At 37.8% G+C, this 18349-nt stretch overlaps 1 protein-coding gene across 1 annotated transcript in view; it reads right to left on the bottom strand.

The window, feature by feature from the left end:
• The window catches only part of LOC127630504 (transmembrane protein 132E), a 432450-nt gene extending 417045 nt beyond the window's left edge, over positions 1-15405 (bottom strand). Inside the window, exon 1 of the mRNA XM_052108088.1 lies at positions 15319-15405. Coding sequence (XP_051964048.1) covers positions 15319-15376 — 58 coding nt within the window. The 5' untranslated portion in view covers positions 15377-15405. The remainder of the gene's footprint in view (positions 1-15318) is intronic.
• Positions 15406-18349: the final 2944 nt, after the last annotated feature.

Raw genomic sequence — 18349 nt, 5'->3', positions numbered from 1 at the left:
AAGAAAAAGAAATCCCATCCACAGTGCTGGATATTGAGAGGAAACATGTTCTACATCTTTTCATGAGGTGAGAGCACCAACATGGACACTGTTTTACATGATCTATCACTAAGATGAGAACCATGTTAAAAGCCACCGAGGTCTCCCGGGAGGACTATCACTGTTGCACATTGAGGAAGCTGTTACTTCCTACAAAAGGAAAAAGAAAGTCAGCGACAGAATGAGCACAGACCAGTTTGATGGCTCCATTATTCCTACAGACGAAAATGATGCATTGTAAAATAGATGTAAAGCCTTTTAAATCATATTTACTGACACCCCTTTGAATACTACTGAATTCCAACTACTTCTACATGTACAAAGTCACTCTGATCAGATCCACAAGACAGTGGATCCCTCTTTCCATTATTTTAATTATCTCCATCTATTCAGAACGATGGCTGAAATCAACAAGACAGATGGCATGTCGCCTGCAAACATGGCTATTCTTGGAGCAATATGGGAACTTCATTTTCAATGTTTTATATGATGTGATGAGCAGCTTTGAACCAGTCAGATATTTAAAGGAGTAGTTCACTCAAAAATAAAAATGATGTCATTATTTACTCACCCTCATGTTTTTCGAAATCTGTGTTTTTTATTTTGTTTTGTTTCATGGAATACAAAGAAGTTTATAGAATTTTCTTCAGGGCTCCAGACTGCGACTAAATGTAAACAATTTTGCATTTCTGTTGCAAACCCCTATAAAAACCTCAATTTCTTGGCAAGCAAGGTTAAAACCATATTAAACGGCCCGACATTCTAAACAGCATTGACGAGATGAACAGGTAAAAACACTGAAATTAATGCACAGACTTAAATTAGAAGACTTTTAATCAACATCACTATTTTTAACTTCAACTTTCAATATACAAACATTTACCTTGAATGTACGAAATTGACATTAACTGTATTAACTAATGTATTTCAAGCAGAAATATATTGACACGATACATTTTCAAAAGATTAATATATTTCTATTAAATATACTGTAATACAGTTGGGGAGTGAGGGAATATAATGCATTTTTGTTACAACAGTTTCAGAATGTTTTACATGGTTACTGGTCTTATTAGAAATACCACTGATAAAACTATGAATATGAATTTTTGGCAAAACTATTGTATTTATTTATTTTTCACAAATCAAGTAGAAAATGGAATCAAGGACTTTAAAGCCTGGACTTTTGTGAATTGTAAACAAAATCTGTTCTCTTTCAATTCTCTATAATTGTAGGAAAATGCATTGTTTGCCTTAAGAAATTCCAAGAGATGACTGAATTTGTATCTATAATGCTTTGTTCACACAGGCAGAAAAAAAAAAATCAGATCTTTTGGCTCAGATCCGACTCATCCGTTTAGGTTTTTGTAGTCTGAAGAGGACAAAAACACAAAAAAATCAATTACAAGTCTGATTCAATCCACATGCGTAGGTAGTATGGAATCTGATAAAAATCATATTTTTCTTAATGCGTCTCAGACTGAAGTGTCAGATCGGATTTTTATGTGTTTTTTTTTTCGTCATTCATTGTTTCCTTGAGAAGACATGTACTGTGTTCCAAATGGCTTAAATGATGCCTATTTTGTGTTTTATTCCTATTTTGTGTTCCATGAAAAAAAAATATGAGAATACAGGTTTGGAACAACAGAATTTAATTTTAGAGTGAAATATTCTTATAAAGAGTTCTGGTTATGTAAGAATATTGTTCTCAAACCATTCTACAGTCTTCTAGGCCATAATTGTGGTTTATGGAGACAAGTTGGTTGACAGCAGGAATGAGAGTGGTGTTTTTCGTGGAGATGGAGCAGTACATGGTGAACCTGCAGGGGAAGCGTTTAATTTGTACACCCCATTCCTCACCTTATGCTGTAACTCTAAAATAGGGGTTACATCAAGAAAACCAGAGCAGGAAAAAGTTTATTGCTTTAATCAGAAAAGCTGTTGTACAAGCACGCACTGACTGCACCACCCTTGTAATCTTTAATTCAGATTTAAGAAGACAGCTGTGCTGTGTTTCAGGAGTAAAGATATGTGGCTTTACTGTTGTGGAAGATGCTGGCTATACTGTGCAACTGCATGTCTTGTGAAGAGCTTATTATGTCTTATAACCCAGTATATAAAATGGCCAGTAAACTTAACTTATTCCTCAGTTTTTGTTCCCTCAGGGCACTGATGCTCTTGTGTCTGAATAAGAGCAAATCTCCACAGCCATGTTCCAACATTTAGTAGAAATACTTCTCATGAGTGGAAGCTGTTAAGTAGGACCAACTCTTTATTAATACCATTGGTTTTAAAATTAAATGCTAATCAAATCACACACAGGTGTGATGTTTTGGTGTCTAGAAACGTTTGGCCATGTAGTGTATGAGGACTTTTTTTATTTACTCTTGCATTAATTTGTATGGTCACAACCAACATTCACTGTCATTCAGCCAACCTACACATATTTTCCCTCAGTGTGCCTATGCACTCTCAGTTTGAGGTTACTGTGCTACTTTCACTGGTGTAAGAGGCAGGAATTTAAAAAGCTGCTAAGCAGCAGCACAAGTGCCCAGCAGAAATCCTATTGAGTCATGATGAGACTACATTGTCCCATTCAGCACTGGTCATCACCATAACCTCTTCTGTCAGAGATGCCGTCCAATTAGTAAAGGTAATGATGAAACAGGCCAGAAAGTGGCTGCACTTCCCCATATCCCTGAAGCACCAAGACTACTGATTTAAATACCCGGACTGCAAACCCAACCAATTTGGCATTGTAATATGAGGCCTGGACTTGTTATGGGTTGTGAATCCCTCATGCCAAGCTGAGGTCAATAAAAACACAGAACTGGAAACTAGCTGTCCAACAACCTATTAGTCAATTAGAGGTCAACTAGTTTATCTCGATTTAATTTAGTTAAAATACTTTTACCAGAGGTGCGTTAATTTGCATGCTGACAGCTCACTAAAGAGTATGCACAGTCAACCCCTCGAGAAAAGTTGAGTCTCTAAATTTAATAAAGCCGCTGTAGCATACACATGTAGATGGATGTCTTTGGCCATTGCAATGTTTTCATACTCTTTTTTTTTTTTTTTGAGCATCCTGCATTTTCAAGATGGCATGTCAAGTTAAAAATACTCCAACATGAAAAATGTGTCTAGAGTCCCCTGCATTCTGTTACATTCTGCTGCACACCATCTATGCATGAACACATCTTGAACCTGAAACTAGCCTAATTATACGGAGCTTCCTTTTAAAGGAGTCATGAAATGAATAATAAAATTTTCCTTGATATTTAGACATATATGAGGTATTTGTACTATAAAAACATATTGTATATTTTTGAAGAGCAGCACGATGTTAGCAAATCAAAACAGTTGCTGTTTATGATGTTTTCAGTTGGCGCTTAGGCCAAAACCGAGCATTTCAGACAGAGGGTCAGAAACAGGGTGTGAATGATCATGAATAAATTATGACAGTTTTGGTGAAAAAAAACAACCTTACTAACATTATAAAACTATAAGAAATAGCATTTTATGACCCCTTTAAATGACTAGATGACTTAAGATAACTATAAACCCATTAATGGACTAGTTCAGATAACAACCAGTGTTTGCTTAAAGGTGGGGTATGTGATTTTCTTTTTTGACCATTTTTTCAAAATAACTTGAAATCCTATTCCTAACCCACTTACTGGCTGTAAATTAGAAGCACTGAAATGAAAATTAAGCAATTTAATCATCTGTGGAACGGGCAGGACTCGAAAAACTCCAGCCGATCATTTTCAAGACCATCTAGAATCATTGGACAGAAAATGTGTCAATCAAACGGTCGTACCATGCCCCCTCCCCCAGCACCCTGGCGCGCGTGTCCCGTTCGTCATCAGCTGCTTTCAGATGGAGCGGCATTTACTACACAGAGCTGTAGTTCATCACTGACAAGCTGGGCAATTTACCCTTCATTATCACGGCCCAGCTTGTTAGTGAACTACGGATCTGTGTAGTATACGCCGCTCCATCTGAAAGCAGCTGATGGCGATTTACTAATCAATGAATGCACTTTATGTTATGTGCTTTACTGACGAGATGCGCATAACAATCTCATCTGATAACGTTATATCGGTCAGCCCTATATTTAGCCATAAACTTCGGTGACAACCAGGACGTCCAATATATTTTTATATATTTTATATTTATACAATATATATTTACATTTCAAAAACATCAATTTTCTAACAATACTAATGATTTATGTGACTGTTGAATGTTAGTAATATCTGGTGCAACTTAACGCTGAATGTTGTGCCATGTTGACGGTCTTAGCAGGTAAATGGTGACGTCATGCAGAAACTCCAACCTATGCTAGCCTGGCTCGCTCTCGCGCATCTGAGTTTTCGCTCGTGCATGATTGCGCGTCCATGTATTTCGAATGGGTGGAGTCAGGGCCAGCGTTGGAGGAGAGAAGGTAGAACCCTATGAGTTGTGTATTTTCAAAATCTGCCGGCCGTTTTGCAAATCACATACCCCACCTTTAAGTTTTTAAAATAACATTTTAGACTTTAAGACCTGAACAAATCAATGAACAACTAAACTCACACACGAGAAGAAATTGATAGGCGAGTCAGACACAAGTCAATGAAATGGAAAACAATCCTGCACATGATTATTACTGATTAATATAGATATGCTTACTATAAAAAAAATTTATATATAAAAAAATCTAAAAAGGTGCGCATTATTGCTGACAACTACATGCAGACTTTGGAGTTGGTTGTATGACTGTAAGTCTTTTGCTTCAAATGTTATTGAAGTTGTATACTCAATGTTATGAAAATGTTTGTAAATATTTTGGAAATGAATGCACCAATGTTGCCTGTATCTTTAGAGACGGTCCCTAAATTTGTGACTATTTGTGAATAAAGAACGCCCAACATCAAGACAACTTTATTGCATTATTTATTGACGTGGGGACGCTTGGTCACTTGTTTCTGATTTCACTGCAGATAATTGCCTCTTCAGACAACACATTGTTTCCTAAAGCTGGTAGAAAATACTCAAAACAGACACAAGCAGAGTATCTATCAACCACAAATAAAATAGTTATATTCAATTACTTGTGATTGTCCAGGATTTGTTATCCATCTTCATCTACCATACGATTGAGCAGCAGCCATCAGAGTCGCATTGGAGTGACTTCACCTCCCCTCTTCGAATGATTGGCAAGAGGAGGAGCTGTCGATCAAGAACTAGTGGACCAGTGGGAATGCAAAACACCCCCTGATTTACATGAAACTCTACTCACAAGTTTTAGAAAACCAAGCGCAGAACATGGAAACAAAAGCAAAGAAAAATACAGCGCAAGCGTGCAAAAAAATAAAACTATGAGCAAAATTGTCAGAGAAAACAGTAATATAACCAAGGAAAACATGATTTTGTTTGCAATTCTGATGACTGCTTTAATTTTTTATTTTTTTTTTGCAGCATAAATGCGTTTATATTTTGATTCATGCTTATTATTTTTGGATCCGTGAGCACAATACTTTTGACAGGATTTTGATCCCATACATGTCAAGTCTTTTTAAGGACTCGCAGGAACCCTGTACAACAGAAATAAAAGAAAAAAGAAAAAAGCTAAGCTTAAACGCTGAGGGAACATCTAGTTGGCCTGCAATACAAGGGCACTGGGAATATTTGCGACTTCTGCAGATTTGTCACACGAGATATGGAGGAAGGAGGCGACGGCAGATATAGAGAAAGAGGAAGGGAGGGAAGCAAATAGAATCACGTGAACAGCCAAGAAATGCTTGAGGGCAAAAATCTGGCCATATTTCTTTAGCTTGCACTAGAGTGATCACAGTCTCCCATGTAGGTGCAAAATGCCCAGTCGATGCTGAAAACGTTTAGACTTTAGAATGTTATATCTGCAGTCTTGTCAACCTTGTTTAATCGTGCATAGTTTAATGATCAATGTCTAAGGACTTAGAAGTCCAGCCACTGATAATACAGATGGGTATTTTTCACATTAAAGCAACATAGGCTTGGACTAAGGGCAGCTCAAAAAATCTGTTCCTCTGAAGTAGGGCTGTGCGGAATGTAATTATATTTATCATGGAAATGGTATTTCTATAGGGAAGACATGCAGGCTTGAGTGAAGTTTAAGATGCCATTTATTTGATAAATGTAAAACAGAAGGTAATGTCTCTCTCTTTGGTGTAGGCCCCGTCCGGCGGTCCGAGGGAGTTGTACCCGGAACCGTCATGTCCTGCCGGAGATAGGAGGCAGGGCTCAACTGGTGGTGGTGGGGTGGTGGAGGTTGCCGTGTTAGCACACAGAAACAGATGATGTACAGCTGCTAGTCTGCCCGCTAGAACTATGCTGCGCTTCCATATATCGCAATATAGTGGAAATTAAAAAATGTGTTTATATATTATGGTGTCTTTAACTACTACATATTTTTGTATACGATGTGCTTATTAAAATAGGTGTTGTACTTACATTTAAAGTACCTGCATTTAATTACATCTGTAGTTATACACTGTTAACCTTATCCCTAATCCTAAACCTAATCCAACCATTACCCTAAACCCTAATCTAAACCCAAACCCTACCCATAAACCTACCTGTACCTCAACATCAGTAGCAGCAAATGTGAATCTTGTGAGAATTATGCAACACATCATGAATTTACACAATAAGTACACTGTATTTTATGTATTTTAATGGTAGTACATAGTAAGTTAAAGTATAAAGTAGGACCAAATAAAACAATCTCTACCTGTTGACAGATTTCTGCCATCGTCATCGCCCTACTTTGAAGTGGTTGGGATAATGATAATTCTACACGGAAAGGCAAGAGGCATTTTCCCCAGCTAATCTATTTGTTTCTGTCCTAGCAAATGCTTCCAGTTGACTAATTAATAGCCTCAATGAGACTTTTCAGGCTAACAAAATATGCGTCTCCCATCTACTTCATTATCCTGCAGCTACAGATGATTTTCTTATTAATAAGCATCCCTTTTGTCAAGACACTAATCCTGTGCAGCTGGCAGGCATACAACGAAAGACTAGAAACAAGACTAGAATATACAGGTTACAGTCTCCTGATTCAGCCCTTTAATCATAGCTGCAGTCTTATTAAAACAAAAGAACGATATAACCAGCCATCCCAAAACACATTGTTAACAATGTGTTGGGATGCTTATGATGCCAATTTTGTGACTCTTTTCTTCCTCCCTGAGATTTGGGAGATGTTACTGGTTGTTATTTCCAGGGACAAATTCATTAAACAGTTGCACTTAGTGTGCTGACAGCATTGCACTGCTAGTATTGTCGTTATTTTCACCGCAAACATTTTCTAGCAAAAATGGCAATAATAATTATTACAATTATGAATGTTAATGTATATATCCAGACATTTAGTGATGTCCAGTGCACATTCAGTATTTTGAAGAACTGATTTATGTGCCTGGATTACAGTGGTTGCACGATATGTACAATTATGCCAGATCACAGTAGTCTTCTGCATCCTTCATAACAAAGCACTCAAAACTGGCCTGCAAGCTGGGAAATTCTACCTTTCAAATTGCATTCAGCCAGTGGTGGAAAAAGTCCTCAATTTCCATACTTAAGTAAAAGTACAAATACCACACCAGTTTATTACTTAAGTAAAAGTCATACATTATAATACAACTTAAGTAAAAAGTAATTGCTTTTAAACATATTTAAGTATCAAAAGTAAATACTGCACATTTAAATCTGTTCATCTTATAAAATGTGACCCATTTATGTTGTTATTTTCAAAGTCAGATAATTGAGTCTCATATAGGTAATATATGATATAATAAGTGGTAGTTCAATATAATAAGTAAAGATGAGTCGCAGCTAAAAATGGGACTATCACAGGAAATCAAGACAGGTGGCAACTTGACATGAGCGGTTTTTACAGCACACAGACACATGCACACATGTTCGAGTTTAAAAGCAGCCGACTGTGACTTAAACCGCACGTGGGTACCAAAAAACCTGGTGATACCAGTCCTTTAGAAAGAACCAAAAGCACATGGCACCCAGTTTTCCATTGATCATCATTCATGAATGAAGCAAAATCATGTGGTAAAACATATTAAAAAAAAAAAGAGTCACTATTCCACAACATCTTAGCAGGGGTGGATCTAGAAATGTTTTAATGGGGTGGCAATGGGATGGCATGCAGATGATGAGAGGTGGCAACACTAAAGCAATTTGTGATACAACTTCATTTCAACAGGAATCACTTACTAACTATTTTGCTACTGATTTGCCAACATTAAAAAAATTTTTTTGCATAATAACAAATAAAGTAACAAACTTTATATCTCCAGAGCACCAATACACTGTCTATTAAACATAAATTATATATGTTCCTTAGCATGGCATTTAGAACAGGTAGTCTGGACTAAACGTCAACAGCAAGGACATAACTACAAGGAGGGCAGGGTGGGCAACCGCCCTAGAGGACGCCTGCCTAGGTCAACCAAAAACAACTGTCGCATGCATATGTCACATATCCTATAGGCCTATCACCTTTGTAACATCTGGAATAATCAATTTAATGTGAAGATTAACACAAAGTTAGGCCTAAATAAAAATAGAACTGCAAAATTGTTCTGTGGGGGGCACTGCTGCTAAATGAATGAATATTAATTAGATTTTGCACAGCATAAGATTCTTTTAAATTACCTGTTTTGATCAACAATCACTCTTAATGAATGATTCAAGCACTCAAATAAATTTTTATCATAATATGGTCATTTAAGTTCTATATCTGCAACTATCAGTCTTGGGATTGTGTTAGTCAGTAGATGAATATGTAGATCAGCACTTTAAAAACAAGACTGATTGATCTAGTAGACAACTTTTTGCCTTTTGTTTTTAGATTCTAATTCTCCCAAATATAACTTGTTATTTTAATAAACTAAGAATGCATCAGTACGTCAGTGGATGGGTGTTACACATTTAAAATAAAATGCAATAAAAGATTCAGGGAGACAAGAGTAGTGCAAACACAGACACATTTGTTGACTGTTCTGTATTTGAAAAAACAGCGAACTCCGAAGTTCAGACAGCGACAACCACAAACTTTCCACACCAGCAGCGGGAACCTGGAAAAAAGTAAATATGTGCCCGACCACCTGTGAACGAGATGACACAGCTCACGAACACCCATCTCCCATCGCACAACCCAGCCATGAAACACTCATTTTCAGTTTATATAGGGAGGAAACATACTACGCACCGGTGCACCCCATCAACAATCAGCTTATTTGGTTACCCCACATCTGCAAGCAATTAAGAGAGAGAGAGAAAGAGAAATAACCCCCCCCCCCACACCACACACACACACACACTCTACATACACACAAACAATACGGCTGAGAAAGCCATCATAATGAGGGACACGGAAAAGAGCGCGAACTGTGGAAAAACTGCCTACACTAAACGACACCAAGAACAGCCACAACGAATGCTTATCATAACACATTCCAGTACCGGATCACCAGTCAAAACACACAGATTAAATATAAACTCCTAGTCAAGAACTGGAGATGTTTTATCTGAATTATACACATACCTGATGAAAACTATTTCTAAAAGTGGTAAAGACATGTCTTACCCATCTCAACCCATAACTGACAGCGATGTGCTCAATGTGAATACTTGGAAACAAGTGAGAAGTTAATCATTTAGCTCTTTTTTTTCCATGCATTTGTCCATGTGGTCATTGTTACCCAATTGTACACGCACTGTGATTGGCTGCTACAGCTGCTGTAAACAATCACAGGATTGGTTGCTGCTGTTATCAATCACGCTATGGTTATTTAGTCATTAGTGCAGTTCGACATGAACAAACCCCTACACAATACCAACATCAACTATAATATACTTACATTTATATTTAATACCTTTGGATACTTATGCTGTGGTGGCAGATGGGATGGCAAAGCTAATTTTTAGGGTGGCAGCCAGGGGCGAACTGGAGGGCTGGCCATGAAATGGGGCCGAACAGGCTGCAAAAACAGCACAGCGATATGCTGAAGGGGGCCGCAACATGCTACCACACTGATGCAGACTCAATGGGCGCATGTGCTGAGTATTTGTACTCGCGCAAGCTAGTGTCAGTCAAACACACTGCATTCTGCTTATAAGCTGCTCTCTGCTCACAAATAATAAAACAAACATTCTATAATCAGGGTAACAAGTAACGAGAGGGTCTGTATTAGCGTTGCCCATATACTGATTTCTGTTAGACGGGAGCTTGACAAAAAAGTACACAAGTTACTTACACACTTTACGTTACAGGGTTAAAAAAATTACATAATAATAGATTAATATAGGGATGGGAATCATTATGAATATAACAATTGCGGTTCCTCTTAACGAATCCAGTAGTTCTTTTAGTACTTTTGAGGAATAATTATTTTAAAATGAGAAATGCAATTCTTATTGTATTTACTGTCCTCTGCAGTCTGTTGCCAAATTATGAGATCCTTTAAGATTTTTACAGAGCAGATATAACAAATCTGAAATAAATGTAATACAATTTTTGTAAAAGGAGTGTTTGCTGACTTTTTAGAGACATATATCCAAGCCAATAATTGATCCTAACTAGGCTATATCTGGACTGAATCTAAACAAGAAATGTGATCGCATATTTCATTCATTGAAATTTCGAAATTGTATTACAAAACTTTTGTATCTATAATTAAAAATTGTCATATGAACAACCAGTCAGTAACTGCACTGCTTGATTAAAGTCTCACAGGTCTAAAGTCACAAGACATAAAAGTAACAGTTTTGGAGACAGTTAAGACTGTGTTCTGTTGTTTAATGTTGTACTTCAAGCTTGTAAGATTTCAATAGTTCTTATTTAATTTTGAGTTGGACATTCATAACTTGCACCTCAGTGTAACATTAATACTATACCGTACTAGACCGGAAGTATTGTATATTTTGCGCGTATGATTCTAAAGGACCAGCTCAACTAAAGCGTTCATTCGGTAATCGGACCATACCGGAAGCCCTGTCTGTTTCGTACTGGATTCAACACAGCTGGCTCACAAATCATTTGTTTGTGTTTTACGCTTTTGCCCCAGTAGAGGGCAGCGATGCTGCAGAAATGTGCTGCTGGAAACACTGTCAGAGTATTTCAATACAGTGTTCCAGTTGCATCGGCGGAAAAATCACGCAGGGGAACCGTTAACGGAACCGACATTTCACTAAGATCATCTGATTCTGGGATTTTGTAAAGAATGGAACTGGTTCTTGGTTCCTACCCCTATTGGCAACAAGTGTTTATTTATTGCTAGCCTAATGTCTGCAACAATTACGGCTCATGCATGTATTGTAAAAAAAATAACATAAGAATTTTTATCACTTGAAAAACGCCCAATTTTTACATAGACAAAGTAACACATAGATTGACATGCGACATTGTAACCTTAACATCCGTGTCTTTCACGTCTAACAATTTGGGCATATCTTAATAAATTCATTCAGAATAAAATATATTTATTTGGCAAAAGAATTTTGTGACGTAAAAGTAGCAGCACATTTAAATACCCCCCAAAAAATTTACTTTTTGAAAAACAGCTACTTAAATACAGTAACAAAGTATTTTAATTTAAACCATTGCATTCAGCACATATTTTTGGGCATGCTTGCCCTGTTACCTAATTTGCATAATTCCTTTAGTGAATCGGATGCTAAAACATCAGTGGGTACATCTTAGTGAATGCAACCCTCAAAATGATCAGCATTGTTATATCTCTGTATGATGACAATGAAGGATGTAAAGGCCCGGGTATACTTCATTTTCTGCGTTCCGTGCCCAGTACACCGCATTGCCTTTCAAAGTATTCTCTTTTGACTATGACTAAAAGAGAAACGGATTCTCTTTTAGTACACATGCAATACTCTTTTAGTACAGTCAACTATAGGTGCATGCACTGATGATGTGCACAAACAAGGACTGTCCACATGTCGAGAAAAACTAGGCTGCACGCAGAGAGCCCACGTAGACTGTGCTGTTGATTAAATTTGTGTCACGCACACTGGCCCTATTTTAAGAACGGTTTGCCTTAAGCGCAGTACTGCGTGGCTATGAAGTTTTGATATTTTCGTACAAGCATGCACTAAGTCTAGACACAAGTGGGATGTTGAAACCATGCAGCAAAGTGCTAATGGGCTGGGTCAAGGGTATTTAATTCTGTGGTCCTTCTTCAGATATAGCATTATCTGCATCCTTTTATACATATTCCATTCATATCAAGCAAATAATTATACAAGAACACAGCCTATACATAAGGATTTGGTAGAGTAAATGGGTTGTATGCAATGCATCCACACTGCAAGTATCAAAACAAGAGTCTGGAGGAGACAAGCAGTTTCTTTTTAGCATTTCATAGTTTGATTGGACAGGTTGCCTAGGGAGAGGCAATTTATCTTGGAATGACAAAGGGTCAACTTCAAATATAAAGAGGATGTTTAAATGATGGCAGAGTACACCCATCTTATGCCATTAGGCTTATCCTACAAAGAAATATAAAAACATTAAATAGGATGTGACCATCCTGGCTCTGGCGATGATCACAGTGCTCCTGAGTAGAAATGCTTCCATTCAAAGGGCAATGTGCAGTGAATGTAAAGAATTTGCATGCTTCCAGGAGAAAAGCCATTATGCCATCAAGGCCAAAGTGGGGGTCTCCAGTCATGCCATATTTGTAAGAGCTGTCTTTCATTGCAGATCAGGCATAACATTTACAGTGGCACTACTGGTACATGCTAATGCTATTAAAATATTACTCAATGATCTGATGTGGCATTGCTGGAAGAAGTGCATGTGAAAGCAAAGAGTTAATGAATTTCCTTGCACCCAGGTATGACGAAATAATTTAATAAAATTAAGTGTGATAGGTTTTCCTTACTTCAGCTTCAACCTGACTATTTCTCACATATTTGATGGGTAATTAGGTTGCTCAGTTTTATAAATGTCACACAAACGTAAATCCCATTACGAAATCTCATTAGTTCCAGGTTAACATGTGCAAATTCCGTCAAGAACTTCATATGAAGCAGTAGATAAAAAAGCAGGGCCAATTAATAATGAACGAGCACTCACCTCACATACCTCAGGGATTATTCATGCAGTATCATGCAAAAGACTGGCATAAAATGGGCACCTGATGCAAATATAAAGCATTGAAACCTGCCAAATTGCAACCCAATAGAGAATCTCTGCGAACCTCTCTTAATAAAATATATACTGATGTTAGGAAAATACTCTCTCAGAGTAAAATTAACCTGTGATTATCTACCAGGGTTTATATGTCTACCATAGTCTATAATCACTTAATCTATGCACAATCATGCATAAAACTTCTAGATGTGGGATTGCAAAATGCAACGCAAGAACCAGTCTCACAATGCACAAAAGATGAGTCATATCTAAATCCAAATTCAAGTAGAAGTGTTGTCAGCCAAAATTTCAGGTTAGTTTGTCATAAGGATGAGGACAATCACAAGGGCCTAACAATCAAGGCACTGAAGCTCCAACGATGCCACATCCCAGCCCTAATAAATAAAACGAGTACAAAACAAATCTATTTCTTTCCAGATGATTTGGTTTCACAAGGAAGCAGCACTGGAACCAAAGCAGAGCACTCAACACAGGTGCAACATTGCAGATTAACAAACAAGACATTCCTGGAGAGCTCACGGTGTCTCAGGTTTGTTGATGTTTTCTCAAGCCTTGATCTTTATGCCTGGTTACTGTCTGTCGCTCCTGTAACTGGAAGCGGAGGAGACATACTTTTGCTGGCCCAATTTATTGCCCAAGCACATTAGTATCAACCGCAGATGAACGCTCTTAGATTACATATGGAAACGCATGACTGATTGGCATTGTTGTCAAAACATGCGCAATTGGATTGGACAGTGGCTGACGCATGACATTATAAGCACTTCTGACCTTCCGTTGCTTCTGGCTATTATATGGTCAGGGCATGAATAATAGAACAGTGAAATCCAAACAACACTCCCTAGTTTAACAAATGTTAAAATTAACTAATAATTGCCAGGGCGTAATTCATAACTCATAACTTAAAAATCAAAAGACTTCTAATGTATGTGAAAATCCATCATATCCAAGCTTTTGTCACCATGTAAGATTACATTCACATCACATGATGACCCCTGGGACGAAATAAACATAAGATGTATGATGACTCCCAAATGTTGTTGCCTTTGTTCTTATGATTTCATAAAAGGAAAATAAGGGATGGGATCATACAGACCTCAAAAGAATAGTTCAAAGAAATATCGCTTCTGTACTGATGACTGCCAATAAGCTTAGGCACACGATGCTTTGACTGTTTAGCAAAGCATCAACAGGAATTAGACTCCTCTCAGTGAGATAAAAACTGTTCAAAGAACTAAACTAATGAATGAGAGGCACAGCTTTGATGCGACAGATCTTTTAATATGAATTCAGACCCGGACATTCTTTCAAATTTTTTTTTTAAACTGCAGGAGACAAGCAGGGAACAAACCTGAAATTAACTTAAAAGGGAAGACTTATTCCTAGTAAACAAGCAACAGATTATTGGGAAATTGAAATCTAACCACAAAACACTTAAAGAGACTGATGCCTTACTGAACTGCTGCCAAAAGAAAAACTAGTTAAAATTTGAATATAAGCTTCAATAAGAAAAAAAAAAACAATTACTGTAAAAACACAACTTCAAATCTTCCTATTAGCCAACTAGAAAAAGTACAATCCATTCAAATATTCAGCCTTACTTTACCAAAAAAATTAAAAATAAAATATAAAAAGGGCTATCCATGTGATAACTTGCTTTAACGTCTTTCCACGTTGTTTTCTTGCAAACCCCGTACACGACCAGTCCTTTACGGAAACATGCGGTAATTAACGATATTCCTACAGCGATATTAATGCAGACTCGAAATGGATTTCACAATGTTTGGTAAAGTGGGCATCTTTTGTCAGACGTGCTCCCACCTTGCGGGCAGTTGATGTGCTTGAATTTAACGCGTTTATTATCATGCAGTCAGGGCTGGAGACAGCAACATAACACGAACTTTAAGTGTTACATTTTTAACACGTTGTTTTTTTAACGGTTGTTTTCCAGCTCTGTACTTTCCTCTTAGCGTCGCGTATGTGTGTGGAATTAGCAAGACTTCTAAAATCCACTGCAGCAGCTTTCAAACAAGCACGCTAGTCTTGTACTCGACCAGACTTACCTTCTGAAATGAATATATACAGCAGCAGAGTTTCCGACCAGGAGCGTATGCCGGACATTGTAGTTTCCCCAAATAAATCCCGTTTGCGTTGGAAAAATAACCGCGCTTTCCTCCAAAATATCTTCTGACCGACGTCTACAGTCCAGCGACGATTTCCCAGCGAGAATCGGTTTGATTGTGATGCTTGTGAACTTTATACAGCGCTATCACGTCCATTACGGACTACCAAACCACTTCAGAGTTAAATAAAAAAGGACCCTGTCAAGCTAAATCTCTTCTACGATGAAGAGAGCCTTCGAGAGAGAAAAGTTACAGGTATCCGGGCTCAGGTGTCTCGATTCCCACGCGTTTCTCTCGCGCTCAGTAATCCACACGACACGGGCTGTATGTGTTTTCGTCTATCCAGAGATTTTAATTCAAACTGTAATCCCGTGAATGCATAAAACGCCAGAATCTGGACAATACCCGCGTCGTCCTTTATGCGAGACACAGATCCATGGAGCTCGTGAGTTTAATAATGTACAGCATCGCCGGTTAGAGGGACGCACATCAATTAGTACACGACTGGATCGTGTAATTATAGTTTTGGGTGGTAAATATGGATTTATTTTAATTAGTAGTATCCCAGTAACCTTGACTTAAAATTATTAGTATTGTATCGTTAATGGATGAGATTGGTTTTCCCGACGCATGCTCGATCCACTGAAGTTCTACGATGATAAACCGGACCGTGGCACAGCAAAGCGTGGAAATACACGTCTCCTGCCTTTGCACACTCCGATGACAAGTGCTATCTTCCTCAGAGAAGAGCAAAGGATGCTTTGAAATTCTCCTCCAAAGGACCTGAAGTACTGGACAATCACTCACGGTAACTATTGCATTTGACAAACCGTCGCGTTTAACATTGAAACGACGGAAAGCTTCGTTCCCATTTGAAAACGTCCGATGACTTTAGGAAAAGGTGTTTTTGACTGTGCAACACTCTGGTTGGTGAAACAAGAGTCAACAGAGGTTCGGCTTCACTGCTTCATTCAGAGTAAAGATCTAGGCTATACAATGCCCCCTCCTCATGTCACACGACCCTACTTTGCATATGAACAATAGTCGCGCGGTCATATTTGTGAACTTCGCGTCGCGTTCTGCTGTACATCCAGTTTGGGCGTGTAGTTGAAGAATCGGGTGAATGAATTTACTGGACCCTAAATCTCTTCAGTTCACAGTGGTCACATGACACGAGTCTTTACGATGGGACCGCTCTGACGTTTTCACGCGTCCGTCGTTTACTAGTGAATTTCACGGATCAAGGTGGATGACATTATTGTCATGACATTTACGCACAATTCACTCAATTCAATTCAAAGGGGTTATACTGGCATGAATGTTTAAATGAACAGTTCACCCAAAAATTAAAATACTCTTATTTACTCACCCATCCCAGATGTGTTACTTTCTTTCTTTTGCTGAACACAAATTCTGATTTTTAGAAGAATGTTTCAGTTCTGTAGGTCTTCACAATGCAAGTGAATGGTGGCCAGAAATTTGAAAGTCCAAAAAGCATATAAAGGCAGCATAAAAATAATCCATACAACTCCTGAGGTTAAATGCATATCTTCAGAAGCGATATGATAGGTGTGGGTGAGAAACAGCTATATATCTTAATTTAAAATTCTCCTCCCAGCCCAGTAGGTGGCGATATGCATAACGAATGTAAATTGACAAAAACTAAAGAAGAATAATGTGAAAGTGATTGTGGAGATTTATAGTAAAAAAAGTATCTGTTTCTCACCCACACCTATCAAATCACTTCTGAAGACATATTTTACAACTGGGGCAATTTGGATTATTTTTATGCTGCCTTTATGTGCTTTTTGGTCCTTCAAAGTTCTGACCACATTCACTTGCATTGTATGGACCTACAGAGCTGAAATATTCTCCTAAAAATTTTCGTTTGTGTTCAGCAGAAGAAGGAAAATAGTCATACATCTGGGATTGCATGAGAGTGAGTAAATTATAAGAGCATTTTTCATTTTTGGGTGAACTATCCTTTTAGCATGTCTTAAGTTATCTGTGCAGAATGAACAGGGGAGTGATGTTAAATTGTAGCCTTTTGCTGTATATTTGGGGGCTTTTTGTATTTTGGTTGCCATTACGCAGCAACAGAAAGAACAGACATTATTAAGACGAATTTTAAATTAAGAGACTTATTGTTCAACAACATACCATTGGGAAGTGTGCAATGCACAATTGAATGTCTCAGCTTTCACAAGTAGGCTAACTGTTTGATGATGTTGACGTTGCTTGAGGTGTCACGCGACAGTGACATCTCCTGGCTGGTTACATAGTTAAGGTTGTGTAGGCTACATATTGCAGTTTAAAATGAGAGAATAGTCATAAATTGTCCACATTTGCATGAATTTGATACTTTTATACATCCTGTCAGATTTCACATTCTTTCTAGTAATGGTTTCACTGATTGTAGGAAACACAGACCCTCACAGCTGCTCTTATTTGTGTCCATTGATAGAATATAATAACATAATAAATAAGCACAAAGCTTTAGTTACAGCATTGCTGTAATTTAAAGATTTGTGCTTATGCAGATTTGTGCTTATGGGGGGGATACAATACCAACTCAACAGTGCAAAATATAGCCACTGAACTATTCTACTTTTCTCACAGTGAGACTAGTATGTTAAATGCATGCTCACACATTAACTTTATGCACTGATTACTGAAAATGTATTAAGATTTTTCTATTTTTAACAAAAACATGTATTGCTCTGGGGAGCTTTTGCCCCCAGCATCCTGCAATGTTTTGTTTAATATAACTGCACCACTGATGGCACTACCATTTGCAGTGCGAGACTGCATACATATTGGATTCTTGTGCAACAGGGATAATCTTCCTACATAGTGCGGTTGCCTTGTAGTACACATTGTTACCTCTGGGTAATGGCCCTAGGACTAGATTTTAGACTACTCGCATTGATTCATGTCTCAGATATACATTTGATTATACTTCCTCCCAGCC

This window comes from Xyrauchen texanus, chromosome 3 (genome assembly GCF_025860055.1).
Source record: "Xyrauchen texanus isolate HMW12.3.18 chromosome 3, RBS_HiC_50CHRs, whole genome shotgun sequence".
NCBI lineage: Eukaryota > Metazoa > Chordata > Actinopteri > Cypriniformes > Catostomidae > Xyrauchen > Xyrauchen texanus.
This window is presented reverse-complemented; position numbering and strand designations above follow the sequence as displayed.